The sequence below is a fragment of the Asparagus officinalis genome, chromosome 3 (assembly GCF_001876935.1).
Source record: "Asparagus officinalis chromosome 3, Aspof.V1, whole genome shotgun sequence".
Taxonomy (NCBI): Eukaryota; Viridiplantae; Streptophyta; class Magnoliopsida; order Asparagales; family Asparagaceae; genus Asparagus; species Asparagus officinalis.
In genome coordinates this window covers 46,926,377-46,950,083 of record NC_033796.1, presented here as the reverse complement: position 1 = coordinate 46,950,083, position 23,707 = coordinate 46,926,377, and the positions used below count along the sequence as shown (strand labels likewise).

General features: G+C 39.2%; 2 protein-coding genes across 2 annotated transcripts; both read right to left on the bottom strand.

The window, feature by feature from the left end:
* LOC109835052 lies at window positions 8,053–8,949 on the bottom strand. Its single transcript, XM_020403053.1, has one exon. The coding sequence runs from the start codon at window positions 8,947–8,949 to the stop codon at window positions 8,053–8,055; it is 897 nt and encodes a 298-aa protein (XP_020258642.1).
* On the bottom strand, window positions 9,388–10,889 carry LOC109834022 (glutathione S-transferase T2-like). The gene has a single exon (XM_020401908.1). It carries the CDS (start codon window positions 10,750–10,752, stop codon window positions 9,613–9,615), a length of 1,140 nt encoding a protein of 379 aa, XP_020257497.1. The 5' UTR covers window positions 10,753–10,889; the 3' UTR covers window positions 9,388–9,612.

The window sequence follows — 23,707 nt, the reverse complement described above, 5'->3', positions numbered from 1 at the left end:
AACGACTGGCGGATTTGAACGACGACGACTAACGCCCGAGCTCTGATACCACTGTAAGGATCTAGTTCGTCGCTGTTTGGCTCAGAAGCCTGCTGAAATCAGTCATGTTCTTCCTTCACAGTGCACCACCAAGAACTCAAAGAGGAGAGCTCACTAATCTCCTCCACCCGTCATTCACAAAGGGGATCGCATAAAGGGGGTGAGAGCACAAAACTCACAGAAGGAGGGAGATCACACAAAGCAGAGGAGCTCAAGCTCAGTTTTCTCCTCACTATCTCTTCTTCCTCTTCATCCTCTACCGAGCTACTACCAACCCATTACCCTTATATAGGGAAGGGGGCAGCCGACACGAGAGAGAGGCTAGGGGGGGAAACGATGGGACTCACACAGGCGGCCCATCAGATCACGAAGACTGGAAGGAGGTGAGAACCATCGGATAGAGAGAGGAAGAGAGTGGCTAGGGCACATTAGATAAAAGAGGGAAATGGGCCTTTTAGTAACGGGCCAAAGTTTGGGCCAACAGAATAGCAACACAAGAGATGAAAAAAAAACTACTAAATAAACAGCAATGACGAGTCATGTATCCCATCGGATGATCCATGGCTACACTCTGCATTCCATGACAAGGCATGACAAGGTTTGTTGGGGATGCACAATCCCCATTATGCGATTTGGAAATAGAGATTTAGGAGAGAAGAGAGAAGATCAAACAATCTCAAACACACAAGATTTACATGGTTCGCTTCTCAATGTGAGAAACTACGTCCACAGCCGCCGCAGGAGAAAAATTCACTATTTTTCGTCTCTCTACATCATGCCCTAATCAACCATTTTATAGACTTAAGGGTTTAACCAATAAAAAAGGAAACAGAACAAAACAGGTTAAAATTCGAAACTGGGCCAAAACCCGACTCCGATCGACCGCAATCTGGGCCAAAACCCGACTCCGGTCGACCGTCGCACCACATCCGGTCGACCGCGATGCTGTTCGAAATCTGCCTGGCTCTCTGGACTTTTGGCGGTCGACCGCAGCGCCATGCTCGGTCGACCGCGATGAGCTCCTGGCCTGTGCACCCAGCTGTGCACGACGTCGGTCGACCGCCGCGCCATGGTCGGTCGACCGCGATGCAGAAAACTGTCTCCTTCTTCTTTTTTGCTTGAACTTCTCCATCGTCGATCCTGTTCCTCCTGTTCCAACTTTGATCCTCCTCTCTTCTGAAGTATAGGGCATGCTTGATAGTTAGGCTTCACATATCCTAACAATCTCCCATTTGGAGACTAACTATCAATCTCTTTCAGCTCTCTCTGCGACGACGGCCTCCGTATCATCAAGTGCTGAGGCTAACTGAAGTTGAACACAACTTCAGTTTCTCTGTAGTGACAACCTTGGTAAGCATATCAGCTGGGTTCTTGCTTCCTTGAATCTTCACAAGTTCCAACATGTCCTCGTCCAACGCCGATCTTATGAAGTGGTAGCGGACCTGTATGTGTTTGGTCCTTGCATGAAAAGCGGGATTCTTTGCCAAATGAATTGCGCTCTGGCTATCACAATGTAGGACACTATTCTCACTTTTTTGTCCCAGCTCCTCCAAGAAACCCTGCAACCATATCATCTCCTTGCTTGCCTCTGTCACAGCAACATATTCAGCCTCTGTCGTTGATAAAGCAACGATCTTCTGCAACTGAGAAACCCAGCTAATAGCTGTAGAGCCCAAAGTGAATACATATCCTGTAGTGCTCCTTCTCTGGTCTATCTCACCAGCATAGTCTGCATCAACAAAACCCTGCAGGACTAACTTGCCTCTCCTGAAGCATAAGCAATCTTCTATAGTACCTCGCAGGTATCTCAGAATCCACTTTACTGCTTCCCAGTGCTGCTCTCCTGGATCTGACATAAATCTGCTCACAGCTCCCACTGCATGGGCAATGTCAGGTCTCGTGCATACCATGGCGTACATAAGGCTTCCGATGGGTGAAGCATAAGGAACCTTAGCCATGTAATCTTTTTCTTTATCAGTCTCGGGGCACTGCTCCTTAGTCAATCTGAAATGACTAGCTAACGGTGTGCTGACGGTCTTAGCACCACTCATCCCGAATCTCTCAAGCACTCGTCGAATATACTCGGCCTGAGATAGTCGTAGTGTGCCTAAGAGTTTGTCTCTGCTGATCTTCATTCCCAATATCTGCTTCGCTGCTCCTAGGTCCTTCATGTCAAACTCACTCGACAGCTGCTTCTTCAGCTTCTTGATCTCTCTCATGTCTGAGCCGGCCACAAGCATGTCGTCGACATATAGGAGCAGGATGATGTAACTCTTGTCAAACTTTTTGACAAAACAGCAATGATCAGCATTGCACCTGGAGTAACCGTTCATGTGCATGAATCCATCAAACTTTTTGTACCATTGCCTTGGAGCTTGTTTTAGGCCGTACAAGCTCTTCTTCAATCTGCATACCATCTTCTCTTTTCCCTTCTGAGTAAACCCCTCTGGCTGCTGCATATATATCTCTTCCTCTAGATCACCGTGGAGGAAAGCTGTCTTTACATCTAGCTGCTCGAGATGTAGATCTTCAGCTGCAACAATACTCAGGACTGTTCTGATGGTAGTCAGTTTGACTACTGGAGAGAAGATCTCTGTGTAATCAACTCCTTCTCTCTGCTGAAATCCTTTAACCACCAATCTAGCCTTGTATCTCTTGGAACCATCATGTTCCTCTTTGATTCTGTACACCCATTTATTGCTCAAGGCCTTTTTCCCCGTTAGTAGCTTCGCAAGTTCCCATGTCTTGTTGGTGTTCAAGGATTTTATTTCATCTTTCATAGCAAGCTCCCACTTGCTCGCATCATCCACTCGAAGAGCCTCATCATAACTTTCTGGCTCTCCACCGTCACTCAAAAGTAGGTAATTGAGATGAGCTCTGGGCTGTAGTGATGGGTACTTCGGATTAGGCTTGGGGACTCTAGCTGACCGCCTCAACTCTCTAACGGGCAAAACAGTCTCTCCATCTTCATCTTCCCCCTCTGAAGTGGTCTCATCCATCATCTCTTCTTCTTCATCAGAACTAGCTTCGGGATTGCCTCCACCTGAGGCATCATCTGACTCAAAATACGTAGGATCACTCTGCATCGAGCTAGTGGGCTGAACTGCATCACGGTCTTTGTAGAGGACTGATTCGTTAAAGACCACATCCCTGCTTCTGATGATTTTCTTGTTCTGCTCATCCCAGAACTTGTAGCCAAACTCATCGCCGCCATAGCCAACAAAGAAACATTTTAAGGACTTAGGATCGATTTTGCTTCTAGCATGATCACTCAGATGTACATATGAAACACATCTAAATACTCTCAGGTGAGAAAGGTTTACCTGCTTTCTACACCATACTTCTTCAGGTATTTTGTGCTCCAAAGTCACTGATGGTCCCCGGTTGATCAAGTAGGCAGCTGTGTTGACTGCTTCTGTCTAGAATTACTTTGGAAAACCTGCTTGTAACCGCATACTTCTGGCTCTCTTAGTCAATGTTCTGTTCATGCGTTCTGCTACGCCATTCTGCTGGGGTGTACCTGGCACTGTCCTCTCTAATCTAATGCCGCTGTCATAACAGAACTTCTTAAACTCTGAGTCTTCATACTCGCCGCCGTTGTCAGAACGAAGCTTCTTGATCTTCAAACCGGTCTCGTTCTCAACCATAGCCTTCCATCGCTTGAAGACTTCAAACACTTCTGATTTGTGTTTCATGAAATAGACCCAAGTCTTCCTCGAGTGATCATCTATAAAGGTCACGAAATATAACCTTCCGCCGGTGGATGGAACTGATGCTGGGCCCCACACATCTGTGTGAACTAACTCAAGCTTCTCTTCTTTAGGAGTTCTGCCAACCCTTTTGAAGCTTATTCTCTTTTGTTTCCCTAGAATGCAGCTTTCACATAGGTCAATATCAGCCGATCTCAAACCTGGTAACTTCCCGTTCGATTGCATAACCTTTAGGCCTTTGCTACTCATGTGACCTAGCCTCTGATGCCACAAATTTGGGTCTTCCTTACTTTCAGCCACTGCAATTTTAGGCCTTTGCTACTCATGTGACCTAGCCTCTGGTGCCACAAATTTGGGTCTTCACTGCCTTCAGCCACTGCAATGGAACCTCGTGCATCTATCGTCATGTAGAGAGATCCCGTCTTCGTACCACGGGCAACAACCATGGATCCCTTTGTAACCTTCCATGTATCACATGCAAAGGTTGATACGTATCCCTCTTTCGCCAATTGTCCTATGGAAATCAGATTTTTCCTCAAGCTAGGAACATGTCTCACATCACTCAGCTTCCATGTAGACCCATTGAGCTTGATTTGCACGACTCCTTTGCCAACAATATCACAAGGCTGATCATCACCAAGATAGACTTTTCCTAGGTTTCCTGAAACGTAGTTCTCAAATAAATCTCTATTTGAGGTAGCATGAAACGAAGCTCCTGAATTTGCTCTCCAACGAACAGATTAGGGCATCATCTGATTCTCCTGAGGCCACGTTCGCTTCAGTCTTGTTCTCCTTGTCTTTCTTGGGTTCTCGGCACTGATTTTCATAGTGGCCAAACTTGCCATAATTCCAGCAGTCTATTTCCTTCTTGCCCTTGCGGTTCCTGGACTTTGGCCTTCCGTTCCTCGAGTTAGATCTTCCTCGGCTATTCCCTCTATTTCTGTTTCTGTTTCTTCCTCTGCCCTCAAGGTTCAACGCCGACCCTGAATTAGAAATCCCTTCCTCTTGTCTTCTTATTTCCTCAGTCATAATCATGTCCACCACCTCTGAAAACTTCAGTTTTGATTTGCCACATGATCCGCTGATCGAGATAACGGTACCCTTCCAACTGTCGGGCAATTGACCAAGTATCAAGAGGGCTTGGATTTCATCGTCAAACTGAATATTGACCGAATTTAATTGATCCATGGTCTCGTTAAACTCGTTCAGGTGTTCCTTGAATTTCTGGCTCTCGGACATCCTCAAATTAAACAGCTTTTTAATGAGATGTACCTTATTCGCCGCAGAGGGCTGCTCATACATACTGGACAACGCCGCCATGAGATCCGCCGTCGTATTCTGATTCTTGATGTTGAACGCTACTGATTTAGACAAGGTCAACCTGATCGCTCCAAGGGCCTTTCGATCCAATAGCTTCCAATCCGCATCTTTCATATCCGTCGGCTTCTCTCCCAATGGTAGGTATAAATCCTTCTGATAGAGGTAATCCTCCATCTGCATCATCCAGAACCCGAAGTTTGTTCCATCAAACTTCTCAATCTTGGATGTTTCCTTCTCAGATCCCATTGTCTCTGACCTCAAATCGCTCGCACCGAACCTGATCGCTCTGATACCACTTGTTGGGGATGCACAATCCCCCTGATGCGATTTGGAAATAGAGATTTAAGAGAGAAGAGAGAAAATCAAACAATCTCAAACACACAAGATTTACGTGGTTCGCTTCTCAATGTGAGAAACTACGTCCACGATCGCCGCAGGAGAAAAATTCACTATTTTTCGTCTCTTTACATCATGCCCTAATCAACCCTTTTATAGACTTAAGGGTTTAACCAATAAAAAAGAAAACAGAACAAAACAGGTTAAAATTCGAAACTGGGCCAAAACCCGACTCCGGTCGACCGCCGCACCACGTGCGGTCGATCGCGACGAATCCTATTCCTGATCGAGCTCTCTGGACTTTGGGCGGTCGACCGCAGCGCCATGTGCGGTCGACCGCGAAGCTAACTGCAGACTGGGCTTGATCTCTGGACTTTTGTCGGTCGACCACATCGCCATGCTCGGTCGACCGCGATGAGCTCCTGGCCTGTGCACCCAGCTGTGCACGACATCGGTCGACCGCCGCGCCATGGCCGGTCGACCGCGATGCAGAAAACTGTCTCCTTCGTCGTTTTTGCTTGAACTTCTCCATCGTCGATCTTGTTCCTCCTGTTCCAACTTTGTTCCTCCTCTCTTCTGAAGTATAGGGCATGCTTGATAGTTAGGCTTCACATATCCTAACAATATAAACACATTAAATTGTGACAAAAAACATTAAACACAATTAAAAACATAAGCAAATACAAAAACATGAGACTTTTTTATTCAAAGTTGCATTTTCATGACAATATACAATTACATTCTATTGTTTGTCACCTAACACAAATATAAGCAACACAATTACAACAATTACAATAGATGCAAAAATATATTGGATTTCTCCTACTAATCTCTTGCATCTCATTCTTCATTGAAAGATTCTCAATTTTCGGTAGATTATTTTTATTTGCAAACTTCTTCAGATCATTTTCCATCTCATCCATCTTTTTGCTCATCTCTAGAAGCTCTTCCTTTAATTTCTTCTTCTCACTAATTAGCCTATGCATCATGTCTCTTGACCTCCCAACAATCTCACTATTATACCATATAAAAAAATTATATTTTTTTTATCACAAATTGAAGGACTTAAGAAATGACAACTGAAAAATCTTCTCATTGAGTTAGCTTCAATCTTCTAAGTTAGCATTGAAGCCTTCAGTTTGTATTTGCACAAAACCTCCATGGATCTTCCATGACAATATGAAGAAGAATTCGTTGACTATTCAGTAGCCATTGATAATTGAAATATCACTCGAAACACTAGGAAAAAGTAACTAAAAACGAAGATGGAGTTTAGGGAAGAAGAAAAAGAGGAGAGGGAGTTTAGGGAACAAAGATCCAGAAGAGGAGAGGGTGTTTAATGTCGGAGTCGAGATTGGGTTTAAGGAAGAGGATGAAGAGGGGGCACATGAGATTCATATGCCTTCTTTTACCTGGGTTAGGTCGGGTGAGTTAATGGGGTGTCACGTGTTTTACACGGAGGGGTTGAAAGGTATTTTGGTTAGGTCACAAGTTTTTAGGTAGATAACATAAATTTGTGTGACATTAAAAGCATGATAGCAAATAAATATGGTATTCATAAAAAAAAGTAAAATGTGGTAACCATCAATTTGGGTAAAAGTTAAGGTGATTTTGATGTAAAAACTCTATTCTCTTTTCTGTCATTTTAGCTCGCTTTTAATCAATCATCTTGGCTTGTAACACTATTTTTCAGGTGTTTTTTACTTTTACAACACTATATTTTCCCAGGTTAAGCTTAGTTTCATATCAATCTAAATAATATGAAAATCCAAATTAACTTCAGATTAGACCATCTCCAGCAGGAGGTGAAATTTTACCTCATTCTCTCCTGCCACATCACTTTATTTAATTCAATAATCTTCATTTCCCTATCAACTCTACAGCAGGAGATTTTTCAGAAAGTTTTTTACTTTATTTGGGACCCACCATAAACCACTTCACTTCAACATATACCCCACCATATTTATTCATTCTTTTTCCTATTTCATATATATTACTATTTTATTATTATTATTATTAATATAACTCATATATTTATAATTATAATTTATTAATAATTCAATAAATAATATATAATATTTAAATATATATTATTAATTTAATTTTCAATAATATTTTTATGTTAACATAAAATAACACACGATTTTATTAAGCATACGGAAAACCAAACACACCCAAATTATTGAAAACATTAAAGAAAACACACACTAAATTGGTAAATCTAATCGGAGGTTGTCCCAAACTTCTGCCAAATGTGCTCGATGAGATCCTTCTTCAGCTGAATATGTTGGGTCTTATCTCGTAGTTCCGCTCTAGTCTGATTATCTGCCTCAGATCGGTGTTGAACATGGACTTGAAACTCCGGCAACACGTCTGTTTGAACATTGAAAGAGGCGCTAGAGCTAGCATTGTTCGACGGTTCAAAGTCGATATTTTCCCAGTTTCGCGAATACGTATCTCGTTCATCCTCTACTATCATGTTATGTAAAATAATGCACGCCCTCATTATTTTTCCTAAGACATCAAGATCCCACATTCTAGCTGGTTGGCGGACAATAGCGAAGCGTGCTTGGAGTACCCCGAATGCGCGTTCCACGTCCTTCCTGCATGATTCCTATTGTTTGGTAAAAAATTGATGTTTGTTGCCTTAGGGCATTTGAATTGACTGCACGAAGACAGGCCACTTAGGGTAGATTCCGTCGGCAAGATAGTATGCAATATTGTACTCCCGCCCATTCACTGTGAAGTTTACCCGTGGAGCTTCACCAGACTCAATGTCGTCAAAAACCGGTGACCTATCTAGTACATTTATGTCATTCAAACAACCAGGAAGCCCTGAAAAAGCATGCCATATCCACAAATCATATGACGCAACTGCCTCGAGGATAACTGTTGCCGTCCCCTTGTGTCCACTAGTAAACTGCCCTTGCCAAGCCTTAGGACAATTTTTCCACTGCCAGTGCATGCAATCAATACTTCCAATCATCCCTGGGAATCCACGTTCCTGTCCAACTTGGAGCAACCTCTGCAAGTCTTCCACATTTGGTCGTCGTAAGTATTCATCTTGAAACAATGCTATTACCCCTTCGCAAAACTTGCGAGTACACTCGATAGCAGTGGATTCTCCTATCTTGACGTACTCATCACAAGCATCGGCTGCGACTCCATATGCGAGCATGCGTATGGCAGCCGTACACTTCTGGATAGGCGTTAACCCAAGCTTGCCCGCATTATTGCGCCGTTGTGTGAAGTAATCGTCGTAATTTGATATAGAGTCCACAATTCGTAGAAAGAGAGGCCTTTTCATTCGATACCTGCGTCGGAACTGGGCGTCAGTGTAAGTGCATGACTCGGCAAAGTAGTCGGCCATGAGTCTCTCATGCGCTGCATGATGATCTCTATGTATGGATTTCCTCTTACGTGGTTGTTCGCTTCTCCTTTGCAATTCTTCAAGAAGTTCTCGCTGCCTATCAAGTATTTTTTCTTCTATTTCCCATTGTTGTTGGAACTCTTCTAGACTAAACTCATTTAGGAAAGGATCCATTGGATTCTATGATTTTTGAAATGTTGATAGGTATACTTATGATGTGCATCTGATCAGTTTATATAATGAAGGGTAGTTGTTCAAATAATTGAATTTACATGCAATTGCAGAGACATGTGTCATAGGGCATGCATGTGCAGAGAGTTGCCAATTCATATTTTGTATTATTATGCAGGTGTAGTCATTTCATCCTTTGTATTTTTTGCAGTGAAAGGTCAATTCAACATTTTTTTTGTTTTTGCAGTGAAAGGTCAATTCATATTTTGTATTATTATGCAGGTGTAGTCATTTCATCCTTTGTATTTTTTGCAGTGAAAGGTCAATTCAACATTTGTTTGTTTTTGCAGTGAAAGGTCAATTCATATTTTGTATTATTATGCAGGTGTAGTCATTTCATCCTTTGTATTTTTTTGCATGAAAGGTCAATTCAACATTTGTTTGTTTTTGCAGTGAGTAGTAATTGTATCTTTTGTACTATTATGCAGTGAGAAGTCATTATCAATCGGCTTTATTGAAACATAAACAACAATTTTATTCAAACATAAACAACACTTTTATTAATACATTCAACAAACATAGGCACCCACACAACTCCAAAATTAAACAAACGGCACACAAAAACATCAGAAAGAAAACACACAATCATAACTTCTTGAGAAGGTCTTATTTTCCAAACAGGTTCTTCCTCAACATATTATAAGCTTCTTCATCTTCATCGTCACGATCTGGTTTGTTTTTCAAGAATAACCACATCTCCATATTCTTGGAATGAGCCAGGTTATTCATAGCTGAAGCAGTACTTGATCTTTTCTCTTCAAATTTTTCATGAGCACTGACTAGCTTAGATAACTCCTCCTCAATTGCCCCCTTTGATTTCCTTGACACAGATGTTTTACTAGAGGAAGCTCTAGCTTTCTTCTTTGCCACGTCCCTACCCTCTGGACGTACAAGGGTAGGAGTTGATGATTCAACATCCTCACCACTACTCTTTCTTTTAGAGCCACTACTACCGGATGCATTTCCTCCTGTCATATATTTGGGTTGATTACGAACCACCTTCCACTCATCCACCAAATTAAACGTCGTACCTATTTTCTCAAAGTACAACTCTCTTGCCTTGGATATGTAGTTTTCATCGGACCAACCGCTACGCTTCTCCCTACATGCAGTACTGTAGCAGCCAATGAAACTGGATATCTTTCTGTTGATGTCTTTGAAATGACTATGGCACCGAGACACAATCCTCTCCTTTCCACTTTTGGCGTTCTCATTCACGTACTGTGTAATTTTACCCCAGAAAGTTTCACCCTTTTGGTTGTTCCCCAACTCACTATCATTACTAACGTGAAAATAACCAGTTAGTAAAAGTATGTTGTCTTCGGTGGTCCAAGTTTCATAACTTGATCTCTTTGCTGATTGTTGGGTTGGAGGGAGAAAACTGTGAGGAGTATCCCCACCAACATTTCCCAAAGACATTTGGGTAGAAAATTCTGGGATATCTGTAGATCCGCTACTAAACCGGGGTGTCGCTGGCTCACTCGACTCCGTGTTAGGACAATTCATATGGGAGGGAACATAGCTGCTTCCCGGAACTGGAGGATAACCGTAAGGAAGATAAGGATATTGCATGCCGAAATTTGGTTGCATCATATACGGCATTTGAAAATTGGGCTGCATCCCCGTATTTTGAGTATTTTCGGGGCGTTGTATATTTGGATGTTGTGGTTGAGGGAGGGTATTTTGAGGTTGGTTAGGAAAGTTGTAGTTGTAGGAAAAATTAGGATAGTTTTGTGAAGGATCCATGAAGAAACTAGCTTCAAATTGTAGAAAGAAGAAGAATAGGGTGTAGAAACTCAGATTTTTTTTGTGTCCAAATGACACAAAGTTAGTCTCTATTTGTAGAGTTTGAAAAATAAAAATTAATGGTATAAAAATTATAAATTAATTCATTGTATTTATCTCAAAAAATATCAAATAAAAATAAGGAGGAAAAAAATAAAGCTTGCCCAATAGAAATTCGCCATGTGTCCGCTTGCATCAAGGCGCGCGCGTGGGCTTGTCAGATTCATCCGGGGTGAAATTTTCACCCTCTCTCCGATCTCATTTATTTCACCCCACAAAAAATCCCCAGCTGCCTTCAAATACCCCACAAAAAATCCCCTGCTGCATATGGTCTTATAATTGTTTCATGTCAATTCAATTATCAACATGAAAATTTAAATTGGGTGTAGCTCATTCAGGTAAGAAACAAAAAATCACAATGTTAAAGTTTAGAAATATGAGAGAACAAAAACTATCAAAGTAAAATTAAATAATAACTTTTAGTTAGAAAATAAACTAAAGAACTTAATTATGATATTTAACACGTGCATAAAATATCTAGTGCAGGTTAAAATGTGACGGGAGAATAAGATGTTGACTACCAGTACCAGTAGACGAGGATACTCAATATATAAGTACGTGAGATACTCAATACGTGAGTACGGCTCCGTTTCCTTAACGTCTACTCGTTCTCTTTCTCTAATGACTCTCTCGTCGTTTTCAAAGCAATCAAAGTATGGGCCAGGTCATCGTGAACGCTGCATAATAATGAGCGGCTACTGAGATCCTGAGACTAATTCAATTGCACACCTTAATTGGCCAAATTAACGGTGATTAAAGGATAGCCCTCGAGATCCATCATCTACGTTTTAATTATTTACAATTGTCGAAAAAAATATTATATACTAGTTCTTAGCTAAAAACAAAGTAATTCTGTTAGGATCACTGCTAACTAATTGAAATTATGACAAAGCTCTAGGGACTCGCGGGCTTTAACTAGAGACCGACAAAGATGATCGAGGAAAACTTCCTTTCAAAATTTCGTCATATACGTTCTTTCTTTTGCCAACCTAGGCAAATGACGAAAACAATTAGGGGTAATTTGTCATGTAGATCAAATGGATCTTTTGAAGATGCAATGATTATGGGGAAATGAATTTAATCTAATAATTCCGTAACAACTGGAGATGATAATGAAAGTAGAAATGTTGTTGTCTATTTGATGATAAAAAAAAGTCAGTAATTGAGGATGACAATATCGCCATTAGCCACAAAATGAGATCAGGTGGGCTGTGGGACAATGCTGGCTCATCCCGACGGTTAGCCTGTGCGAGCTCAGTGGCAGGGTAAGCTAGCTCGTGGCTCACAGCGAGACTAATGAGTCATTTTTTATCGTTTGTTTTCTGACATGGAGCTCGACCCAACCCGCTCGGGCGTTCATGAACAAACGAGACGGGCTATGGGCCACCCACTTGTCTCGCTTTTTCTTAGTTTTTTTGGGTTTTTAGTTTGTTTATTTGTAATTGTTTTAAAGTATTATTTTACAACTAAAAATTGAGTGTAATTAGTAAACTAATGATCAAAAGATTATACAAAATGGGAAAAAACATTGTTATCTCATTAACTTGTTAAATATTTAACTGTATACTCACAAAATGATCATATTTAAACCACAAACATAATTTGATGAACAAAATAGGTAAATTAATAATTTAAAGAGAAACTTGAGAGTCACAAATACTTTAAAAGAGTAAGCTAGCTAGTTATTTTATCTATCATTTAATAGAACTTCATTGCATGATTACCTAGACATGTCAAATATTTTTGGTATGCGAGTATTAATTGAAAAATCTTAGCTGCATTCATACGTTCGACTTGTTTGTTACTAAACATTCACTTTTCTTTTCTTTTTTTAGGGGTGTTTTTTGATATTACTCGCCTACATATTTAGTATTTAGTAATTTGATGCTACTACCTCAAATCTTTATATTATGTTGATAAAAGTACTTATGGTAAGTTGAGGTTATAAATGAGGGGAATATTCCGTTATATCTAACTCTTATCTATAAATTGACATTTTTGACCCTTACTGAACAAAACCTAAACCCATCTATAAAAAAAAAAAACGTACCAATTTAGAACAACCTAAACCCATTTCATCTTCTTCTTGTCACCCAATTTGTTAATGGATCAAAGATTTTGATGCTCATTGAGGCTAATCCCTCAATTGGAGCTCAACTTACTTTGATTGGAGAGAAGAATGTGAAGGAAGAGAGAGTCGATGAACTTTTGATGGATTTGGATCGAATTATGATTTAGAGGAGGATGTGAAGAATTTGGAGGCTAATGAGAGAGAGACAATATTTGAGGTATTCACGCAGTCATGATTATGATTAACCCAACCGTGATTTACTATTTTTAACCCTAACCCTTACAGATGGACTTATATATACCAACACATAATGAAGATTAAGGGACTAATAACAAACATAGAAATTTAAGGTGCTAATATCAAATTACTAAGGATGTAAGGGACTAATACGAAAAAAGCCTTTTTTTTTAACCCGATTTACATGAAAAATGCATAGGGTTTTATCATGCGTGAAAAAAAAGAAAAAACTTCCACGCACAGGGAGGGGCCAAAGTCTAAGAAAACAAGACAAAAAAAATTTAATATCATCGGTCGGTAATCGTGCAACACATGAACTATATGGAGGACCGTGAAAAAAGTCACATCATAAATGATGAAAAAAAATATTATCAATTGGTTTTGGTGGTGCAAATATTACTTCGCAAATACATGTTTGATGTATCTATTTTAAAGTAAACATGAACCGAGAGACGAATATATAAAGGAAGAAACAATGATTGAATGAAAAGTAATCGGATGCACATATAAGAACAATAATCATGTAAGTAAAAAAAAAAAAAAACAATAATCATGCCTCCGTTACACGCACGCAAAGCGTGAGACCGAAGCATTATTGTGGCAGTCGCACGTTAGATGCCCGTGCCGCCTGCTGTTCTCCAGCTGGCAAAACACAAACAATTAAGGCACCAATTAAGGTCCCTTTGGTTGGTATCCTAAAAACCAAGAAAAGAAAATTGGTACATGTAAATCAATAAAATATTATTTTTATCTATTTTTATCTTTAAAACTCACGTACATCATCTAATAAAGTATTATTTTTCTCCAACAACTCATCACATCTCATCTCATTTCTTATTTTTAAAAATAAACCAAACACAAGAAATTGGTCACATCATCCAACTCATCTCATCTCATTTCCTCTCCTCTCATCTCACTTTTAAAAATCACCCACATCATCCAATAATATGATGACAGCTCATCTCATCTCATTAAAACTTCCTTTCCATCCATTTCCTTAAAAAAACAAGGAAATCGATTTCCTTAAGTATGCGTCACATCATCCAATAATATAATGACAACTCATCTCATTTCATCTATTTTCTTAGTTTTAAGAATGAACCAAACACAAGAAAAGAACCTATTATAGAAAATATGTTTCTTATCATTCATTTACTTATTTTTTTAGCCAACCAAACAACCTCAAAATATTTTTTATAATTTCTTTCTTAAAAAATCACCCACATCATCCAATAATATTGTGACAACTCATCTTATCTCATTTTATTTTTTACTTTTAAGAAGTGAATCAAACACAAGATAGAACCTATTATAGGAAATATGTTTTCTTATCTTTGATTTCCATGTTTTTTTTTTGCCAACCGAACAGCCCTTAGGGCATCTCCAACCCAGCCCCATTTTGGTGCAAACAGTGCTTTTTGTTGCACTGTTCCTTCTCCAATCCAGCCCCATTTTCTGCTCCATTTTGGTGCAAATGAACAGTGCTGCACCAAATATGGCGTCGCACTGTTCATCCGCCCCATTACTGTTCACTTTTTTTTAAATTTTTTTAAATATTTGTTTTTACCTCTCAATTAATATAAAAATAGATAAAAGGGAATAAAGTGAGAATATACTGAGAATATTCTTTTTTGATGCAAAAAATGGTGTAATGGGTTGGAGATGTATTACTATTTGATGTGACTTTTACACCATTTTGATGTAAAATTTGCACCATTTTGGTGCAATGGGTTGGAGATGGTCCAACTTCTATGCACGGGTCCCAGTGTCAGGAATTGATCCCACTAGAAAATTGCTAAGTGTATTATTCACATTATAGTAATTTGACAATGTTACTCACAAAAAGTAAAGTCATGATAATGGATCACTTGAGAATTGTAGTGGTGAATCATCACAACTCTACTCTTTTATGAGTAGTAGTGTTAAAGTAGTGCAGTAGGTTTAGTGTGTTTATCACTATATTTAATACCGCAGGTGAAAACAAAATCTATTTGGATAAGTTTATTATTTTCAAAAAAATAAAAATAAAAATAAAAAGAATGAGGTTAATGGGACATAGTCGTAGTCAATGGAGTTTTATTAATGATGAGCGTTGGTTGTTTGTTTACACGTCATTTCCCTTATCAAATGGATCCCCAAAAATGAAAGCGAACGCAGACTTTTTTAGTGCTGCGTCATTAATTGATTAGCTTTATTTATTTCATTCGTTTCTTGAAAATAAGTTCAAATTTAGCCTAGGATGTGCAAGTATATACTATGTTCTATTAAGTTTCGGATGACGTTGGATTCGTAAAACTTTGTAATCCTCTTTACTGTATAAAAAATGGTGATGAGGCTATTACTTAATTATAACCATTGATTATTTGCTGAGTGATTATAATTTTTTTTAAGCACAATTTAAAAATGAGTACAGTACACTAGTACGCTAAGTATTAGATTTAGAATATATCATAATCACTCACTAGATAATTAACAGTTAGGCTTAAAAATAATGGTCTCTTCGTTACTTTTTTTGTAGTAGAGACCGGAGAAGATCCAATTCGGCAAGATACATCACGGATTAACCCAATTCAATCATGGACAAAAACGTATAAAATCATGCATATCCATCTAACCGTAGTCTCAACTTAAAAATTAATCTCGATGTTTTGTCGCTTTACTCTATCAAATTCACACCTGTACTTGAAATTGTGGAACTGAAATAAACTCCAGATAGTCCTAATTCTCTCCACCTTGCCTCGTCTTAATCACCTAGCGAGTACCCAAGTAAATGGATTATATCGTCTCAGCTAACACTTCATGCATAGACAAAACAGGCAAAACTCCATTAAATTAGTGACGACATGTATTTAAGAAAATTCCTATCTTGTGGCACATTATAATTTAAATTACACCTTCTCCCTAGATTGAACTTTAATCCATGCGTATTAAGTGCCATAACAACACAAATATCCTTAAATAATTAATATCAAGACTCATGAGATTGCTGATACAATTCTTATGAGTATATAAGTCGAACTCAGGTCCAATCTGATCAAGAAATATTCGAATAGTTCGAGTTGCATAAGTTGATTTAGAGGAAATACCCAAGATATAGTTGTAATTGCCCTCGATTACAATATTATTTGTTAAGAACTTCGTGTGTGAATATTCGTCTTATACTGGAAATTTTAAGAAAAAGAGATGAATAAAAATAAAAATGAATTCCTCCATGAAAATAATCTTTTTGGTAGTACATATTATTTTCTGTTAGAGTTGAGAGTTTGTGATATATTTTCTTATAAAAAAACATTTTTGGTAGTTTTTTAGAGCCGTGGAACTTTTTGAAAGAAGTTATGTAAAGATATTAAGGATAACTGTAGAAATGACAGGATTCAGGCAGACAGATTGGCGGTCGACCACGGCGGTCGACCGCGTTCGTGCACGAGACTTACTGGGCGTCAGGATCCGCGGCGGTCGACCGCAGAAGTTTCTGTTCTGTGGGCGGTCGACCGTCGCGGTCGACCGCAGAAGTCTCTGGACCATTGGAGCTGTTCTGGATTGAGGACGGTCGACCGCCGCGGTGGTTTGGGCTGGGTCTGTTTTTCAGACCCGTTTCGTTTGAGTTTTCTATAAATACCCAAACTCGATTCTAGGGTTTGTAAGGCAGGAGTTTTGAGCAGATTGAGAGGGTTTTCTTTGGGCTTCTATTCTATGAACAATTGGTGAGATCAAGAGTTGATTTGTTGAGGGTTTATGAGAGATTTGTAACCCTAGTTGTATCCCCTTGATTTCTAATAGTGAAAACTCCCCCCTCCTTGCCCCCTGGACGTAGGCATCTCGCCAAACCACGTAAAATCTGGTGTTGATTGTGTTTGTGCTCTTGTTGGTATGTTGGTTTATCTCTTTCGACTATTTGGTTGGATCTCGGCATAGGGGTCTCCCCAACAATAACAATGTCTGATTGTTATGATAGTTTGGTAAAAGGCTTTATAATTTTTTTAATAAAAATAATTGATGATATTTTCTTACAAAATTCCTAAAAGTTTTGCATTGTATAATGTTCTCTTTCTTTTTGGGATTCGGGTTGACCATTCTTTTCCAACCAATCTTTTGAATATCCCTTTTAACCTACTCTCTTTTTGTCACTTCATGCATTCAACTGGTTAATCAGCGTTATTAATTTGAAGACGTCTATACTTTGCTTTGCATATTTAGTCTCTGATTTGGTTGTAGTGTCACTTCTCTTCCCAATTCCAACGCTTGGCAGCTGCTATCTTTCACTAATTTTTAGTTGTTATTTAATGTGGCCTGCCGGAATGTCAAATCTTATTGCAGTTAAGAGTTTCAATAAAGGTACGCATAAGGGAGGGAAAAAGGAGGAATTAGAGAGTTCATAAATGTCTAGTAGATGCGCCGTCAACTTCAGTTTCTTTTTTTTTGGGTAAACTAGTTGTTATCCACGCGATGAGCGGGATTAAATTAATAGGCTTGTATAGATATTATTGTTTGGAAAAATTGCTTCAAGGCCCCAAAACTTAAAAACTGATGTGCACCAGCCATTTGTACTTTTGTCCATGTGTATAAACCCAAAATACATTGTAAAATTTTGTTTCAGCCCCACCAACTCAGCAGCTTGAAAGAATAAATTTTAAAACCCAATTCTACCCCTAACCGGTACCGCTACAGTTCCCCAATTTTGGTAACCACGCCCACCCACTCTGCAAACTCAAATCAAGTCTCTCTCTCTCTCTCTCTCTCTCTCTCTCTCTCTCTTGCACTCTGTCCTTCTCCCTCTCTATAGTTAATAGTAGCCAGCGAAATTCCCAAATCTCCACTCAATCTTCACTCTAGGGTTTGGTCACGATCGACAGAAAATGGCCAAAAATCGACAGCGAATCTAAATTCCCCAACTTTATTAAGAAAAGACAATGAATTCGAAGTTGTTGACCGTCCTCCTCCGCCGCTGCAAGAGCAAGAACCTGCACTGACGAACGACGAGCGACAAGACTCGCCTTCGACCACCGTTAAAGACCCCCCCTCGCCGACGTCGACTGGTAAAGATCCTCCCCTCACCTTCCAAGAATTTTAAAGACCCCTCTTTGCTGTCTAAGACTGACCATGAACCCTCTGCTCTCTCATCCTCCTCCCCCTCCAAGTCTTCGTCCACCCATGCACCATCATCAGGAAATGACAGCACTGATGAAGCCACCCAGACCATGTTGGGTATGCAAAAGGGGTTACTAAGAAAAAAGAAAATTCCAAGTTCAAAACAGGAATTAAAGAAATCCAGAAATAAGTAAGTTAACGTTAAATTTTTTAATTTAGATAGATTGATGTTACAGATTAATGTTGGTGCATTATGAGCTATATGACTGGATCTGTGAAATGTAACATATTAATGTTAGAAATAAATGACTGGCTGTTACGTTTAGTTATAACCTACTAACGTTTCTTATAAACTGTTAACTCTAGATATTGGTTGAAGATATTGGTATCTAATACCTGACTTTACACATTATGCGTTAAGTTTTATTGATCGATAACAAGTCTAGTGAATGGTTGTTAAGGTGTATAGCATAACTATTGCATTTTATTGTTGGTTGTTACTATTGGCTGTTGGATGTTAAGTTTAGATAGATTGATAGTAAATGTTAAATTATATTATAGGAAAAAGTCTGGTGATGCTAGTGAAATTAGACCTACCGCTAGTTTCAGCGCATATTATGATTTTATGAAAGTACTTGAACCGAGAATGAGGCGGTGTCATTGGGATGCATACCAAGGGTGCACATTTGAACATTATGAAATATTTGGTCCCCCAGCAGTAGATCGACCCACACTTGAACTTGTTTTGAGTCACTATGTAGAAGATGAAGTGACGTTTTCTCTGTCCGATGTCAAAAGGTGAGAGAAAAGATAGTTAATTTTGATTTGGACTGGGTTCATGAACACACTGGTTTCTCAATTGATGGGAAAATAATTTCCAGCAATAGAGATCCTCACACTAGGATTTGGATGGAGTATTTTGCTGATCAATTTACTAGAAGTGAAAAAGAATCACCAACGAATATGCGAAGATATGTGGAAGGGCTACTAAAATCTCTTGTTGAATCAAAAAAGAAGAAGGATATTAAGGATTTTGTGTTGCTGCAGATTCTTTATCAATGTTTGATGATTTGGTGTCCTAGCAGTGCCGAAGGCATTGTTTCCGTCGAAAATTATTGTATTCATTGCGGTATTCATTACAACTTCAGTCGTTACAATGAAAACGAAAAAAAGATAGTCTTTTTATAAGACTCTTACACAATGAAAGAAATAAAAGATTACAACTTTCGTCAAACAAATGCAGGGAGATCGTTTATCGATCTTCTGCTTGCGTTAGATCTTTGCCTGTGCCGGGGTTTATCCGTGGACGACCATCGATTAGATCCGGTTGTTGAAAATTCGGCAGAGCTTCGCCTTCACCGAGGAAGCATTTGATTTGAAGCACTGAGATCGACCAAGCGAAATCAGTAGCTCTTCTCGAAATTAAGACAAAGCCTAATATCAAGGAACGGACGTACAGGCTTCAGATCCTTCGAATAGCTCCTTCTTTATGCTGGAGTTCGCCGGGATCTCGCTAACCCTCGCTGAAATTCGTGGCTCTTGGCTCTGGAGTTCGACAGCACCTCCTCGTCTTGATAATAAATCCGCCCCCGCTGAAAGGAGGACCCGAGCTCGTATTTATAAGCTTCGGAAGCGGTTATTTGGATGAGAACAAGTGATTTGGCCCTATCTTCAGTTAACAACAGCCTAACTACGTTTGTAGATGATATCTAGGCAGTTAAGAACCTCTGGAACAGATAAATCCTGCGAAAACTGCTTTAAAACCGCCAAAACGCATTTCGGGCTCCGGACTGTGCGGCGCGGGTCAGACAAATCCGACCCGCGCGCGTGTGGGTCGGATCAATTGCGACCAGCGCGCGCGGGTCGGATCCAATCTGACCACCCGCGCGCGTGTGGGTCGGATCAATTGCGACCAGCGCGCGCGGGTCGGATCCAATCTGACCCGAGCTTGCGCGGGTCGGACAGATCCGACCCGCGCTTGCGCGGGTCGGTCTGTTCTATCCCGCGCTAGCGCGGGTCCGTCGCTTCTGCCGAACTTGTATGTTTCCTGACTTTTCCTATTTTTCGGGACTTGTAGTTTCCCCCGTTTTACGTGATTGATCATCTTGTTAATTTGTATGCTCCGCGTGAGTTTGACCGATGCGCACGATTTGACCGACGTGCGCGAGTTGATTTTTGGATGCGCGTTTGATTGATACGCGCGAGCTGATTGACGTGTGCGAGTGGATTGATTTGACGCACGTGAGCTGATTGACGCACGCGAGCTGAATGATGTGCTCATGCTAACTGACTGTTGGGCGCGTTTGGACGCTTTGAGTTGATTGACGCGTGCGGGCCACTTGACGTTTGCCGTTGTGGTGGTTCGTTGTTGTGTCATCAACGGTTTGCCGATTTGCTTCATGCGCTTGTCGGCGTCGGATAATCCTCTTCGACTCGGATAATGACATTCATCGCCTTCTCTTATCTTGATCTGTATTCGGGGACCTATAGGTAATTTTTGACGCCTACAGGCATCCCTAGGCTCTTATTCAAATATGTTGATTGCATTGAAAGAGTGAAGAATGTGGCCTCGGGGAAATACAATTATGACCAGACGAAGAAAGGAATTAAGATTGCTTGGGAAGGTCTGAACAAACTAGGGGTTTCATATATGCCTGGATGCATGCCTCTTTTCCCTAAAAGTTGTGTTAACCTTTTTATTGTTATGGTTAACCTGTGCATGTGAGCGTTTACATGTATTCTGTCAACTAAAGTTAAAGGTAATTAAGGTTAACTGGTTCATGTTAACTATATTGAGGTTAGTGTTAAGGTTTGTGAGGTTAGTGTTAACTATATTTCAGTTTAGTTCTATTAACTATATTCATATTAAAAAGATTAGTAGTGCATATTAACTGATTAACTGGAATAATTTGTTTGCAGCTATGGTACTACGAAATGACAGGGATTAAAAAATATGCACTGAGCAATAGATTCAAGCCACCACTCACTAACTGGGTGATGATTGGAGAGAAGTCCGGATCTCTTCGAAAGGACACAATTGTTGCAAAAGTTGGAAAAGCTAGCATTGATGTAGTACAGAAACCGATAGTTGAATTTGGCTCATGGGTTGAAAAATATCCACTCAGAAGGCCAAATATGTGGGAATATGATTCATTAATGATTAGAAGAAAAGGGTTTCCACCACTCCCAGTAACGAAGCATCATATACCACCTTCTCTGAAAAAAGTTATCAAGAAGAAGAAAGCAGATAGGAGGAAAAAGACTGGAGAAGAAAAGAAGGGAGAAAAGAAGGAAGAAAAGAAGAGATCATCAATAGGTTTGGTAAGATCTAAACGAGTGTATATTAAGTTTGTCAATATAAGTATTAAGCATAACATATGAACTATTAGCTTTGATGAAAGGATGTTAATGTTACTTGATTGAATGTTAATAATTATTGCATATATGTGAACTATATCTAGTATCTCTCTGGATTTAAGTGGTATGTGTTAACTTTAGGTCTTTACCTGTTAACCTTTATAAGTAACTGTTAACTATTTTCTTTTTTAATAAATTACATATTATATTAAACGCTATTGATGATGCTTTTGAAAGGGAAGATGATATTCATGAGTTACCATTTGAGGAGCAACTCAAATTCTAGAGAAATGTTGCTAAACTAAATCAAAGAATATGTCATGCACTGAGGTACTCAAAGAAATTGTATTGTTAGACATTTATGAACGAGATCCGAAGGCTTAACAAAAAGTTAAAGGATTCGAGGGATCTGGTGACATAATAGATCCTAAAGTTTTAAAGGAAAATGTGAAGAAGGTTATTACACAGCAAAAAAAAAAAAAAAAAAAGAGCCAACCATAGATGAAGCTGGCCGGCATGATGACGATAAAGGTTTCTTTGATAATGAGTTCGTACCTGATTATGAAGAGGGTAACCTTCAAGAGCATTTCAGTGGAAATGAAGAATTGAGAGACGAAGTAAATAAGAATAAAGAGTATTACACAGCAAAAAAAAAAAAAAAAAAAGAGCCAACCATAGATGAAGCTGGCCGGCATGATGACGATAAAGGTTTCTTTGATAATGAGTTCGTACCTGATTATGAAGAGGGTAACCTTCAAGAGCATTTCAGTGGAAATGAAGAATTGAGAGACGAAGTAAATAAGAATAAAGAGGACGAGCAATTGAATGAGAAAAGAGCTGATGTGTAGGAGGATACACAACTTCAGACTGGGGATGTGCATACGTAGGAGGGGGTAAGTAGGGTTAAGGACATCCCATTCTATAATTTCTTGAAGAGGACGAAGAAGTCAATTAGCAAAAAGTATTTGGGTTATAGGAGTAGAGCTCCAAGCACAAGAGCTACCAAGAGATCACAACTAGTTAGGATGTCATTCACTATACAAAAGAAACCAAAATCTAAGTAAGGGGAGCACAAAGATGAACCACTTATTATCACTGACAAGGTAGACAAAATAACAGTTTACTATGATGACAGTGTTGCCAAGTGGGACGTGCTAAAAAGCACGTATTTGACGGATTTTGATCGTGCTGCTTTAAAGAAGGTGAATAAGGGGATTCTTGAAGTAGGTAGGTTTAGCTTACGAGTGTTGGATAGCACAGGAGATTTTGTACATAACTACAGAATACCAAACAATGTGGCAACTAAACTCACAGCTGAGGAGAGCAAATGGCTCGCGCATTATTGTAAGCAGAGATGTAGCCAGTAAGTGCTGATCAATGTTAATCATTTTACTATAATTTTGTTAATTTAACTATTAACCCTCTGCTATAAGTTGCAAATGTTAGAAAGGAATATGTTATTATACATTTTTAAGATGTTAACGTTTAATATTTATTTTTAAGATGTTAACGTTTAATATTTATGTGTTAACCCTTTGCTATAAGTTGTAAATGTTAGAAGGAATATGTAATTATACATTTTTAAGATGTTAACATTTAATATTTATCTGTTAACCCTCTTGTATAAGTTGTGAATGTTACTGACAGCTATTATATTTTAGCTTTTAGGTGTTAACTTTTATGATTTAGTTTTTAATGCTCTGCTATAAGTTGTTATTCCAAATGGAGTATGTTATGTTTCAGCTTTTTGATGTTTATTTGGATCATTTACCTGTTAACCCTCTTCCTAACAATATTTAATGCTTTTTAGAAATTTGGATCTAATCGTAATGACGAATAGCACGATTACGAGGATAGAACTCCTTTACTTGATACGAGGAGGAAGGATCAATGACAAGGTAACTTGCATCTTTAAACACATGTTATGGTGAATCATTATGATTTGAAAGAATAACTTTTGTATTTTTATGGCAAGTAATTGGGCGCTATTAGATAGAATACAATCATGGTAATAGAAGCCTGAGAACTCTAATATAAACAAGCAGTATGAGATTGTGTCATCATTTTTCTGCGTAAGCTTGTTACTAAAAATCCTCAACTTTA

Bases quoted from the DNA above. Each gene is read 5' to 3' on its own strand.
- LOC109835052 (XM_020403053.1), bottom strand. From the start codon at position 8,949: ATGGATCCTTTCCTAAATGAGTTTAGTCTAGAAGAGTTCCAACAACAA.
- LOC109834022 (XM_020401908.1), bottom strand. From the start codon at position 10,752: ATGGATCCTTCACAAAACTATCCTAATTTTTCCTACAACTACAACTTT.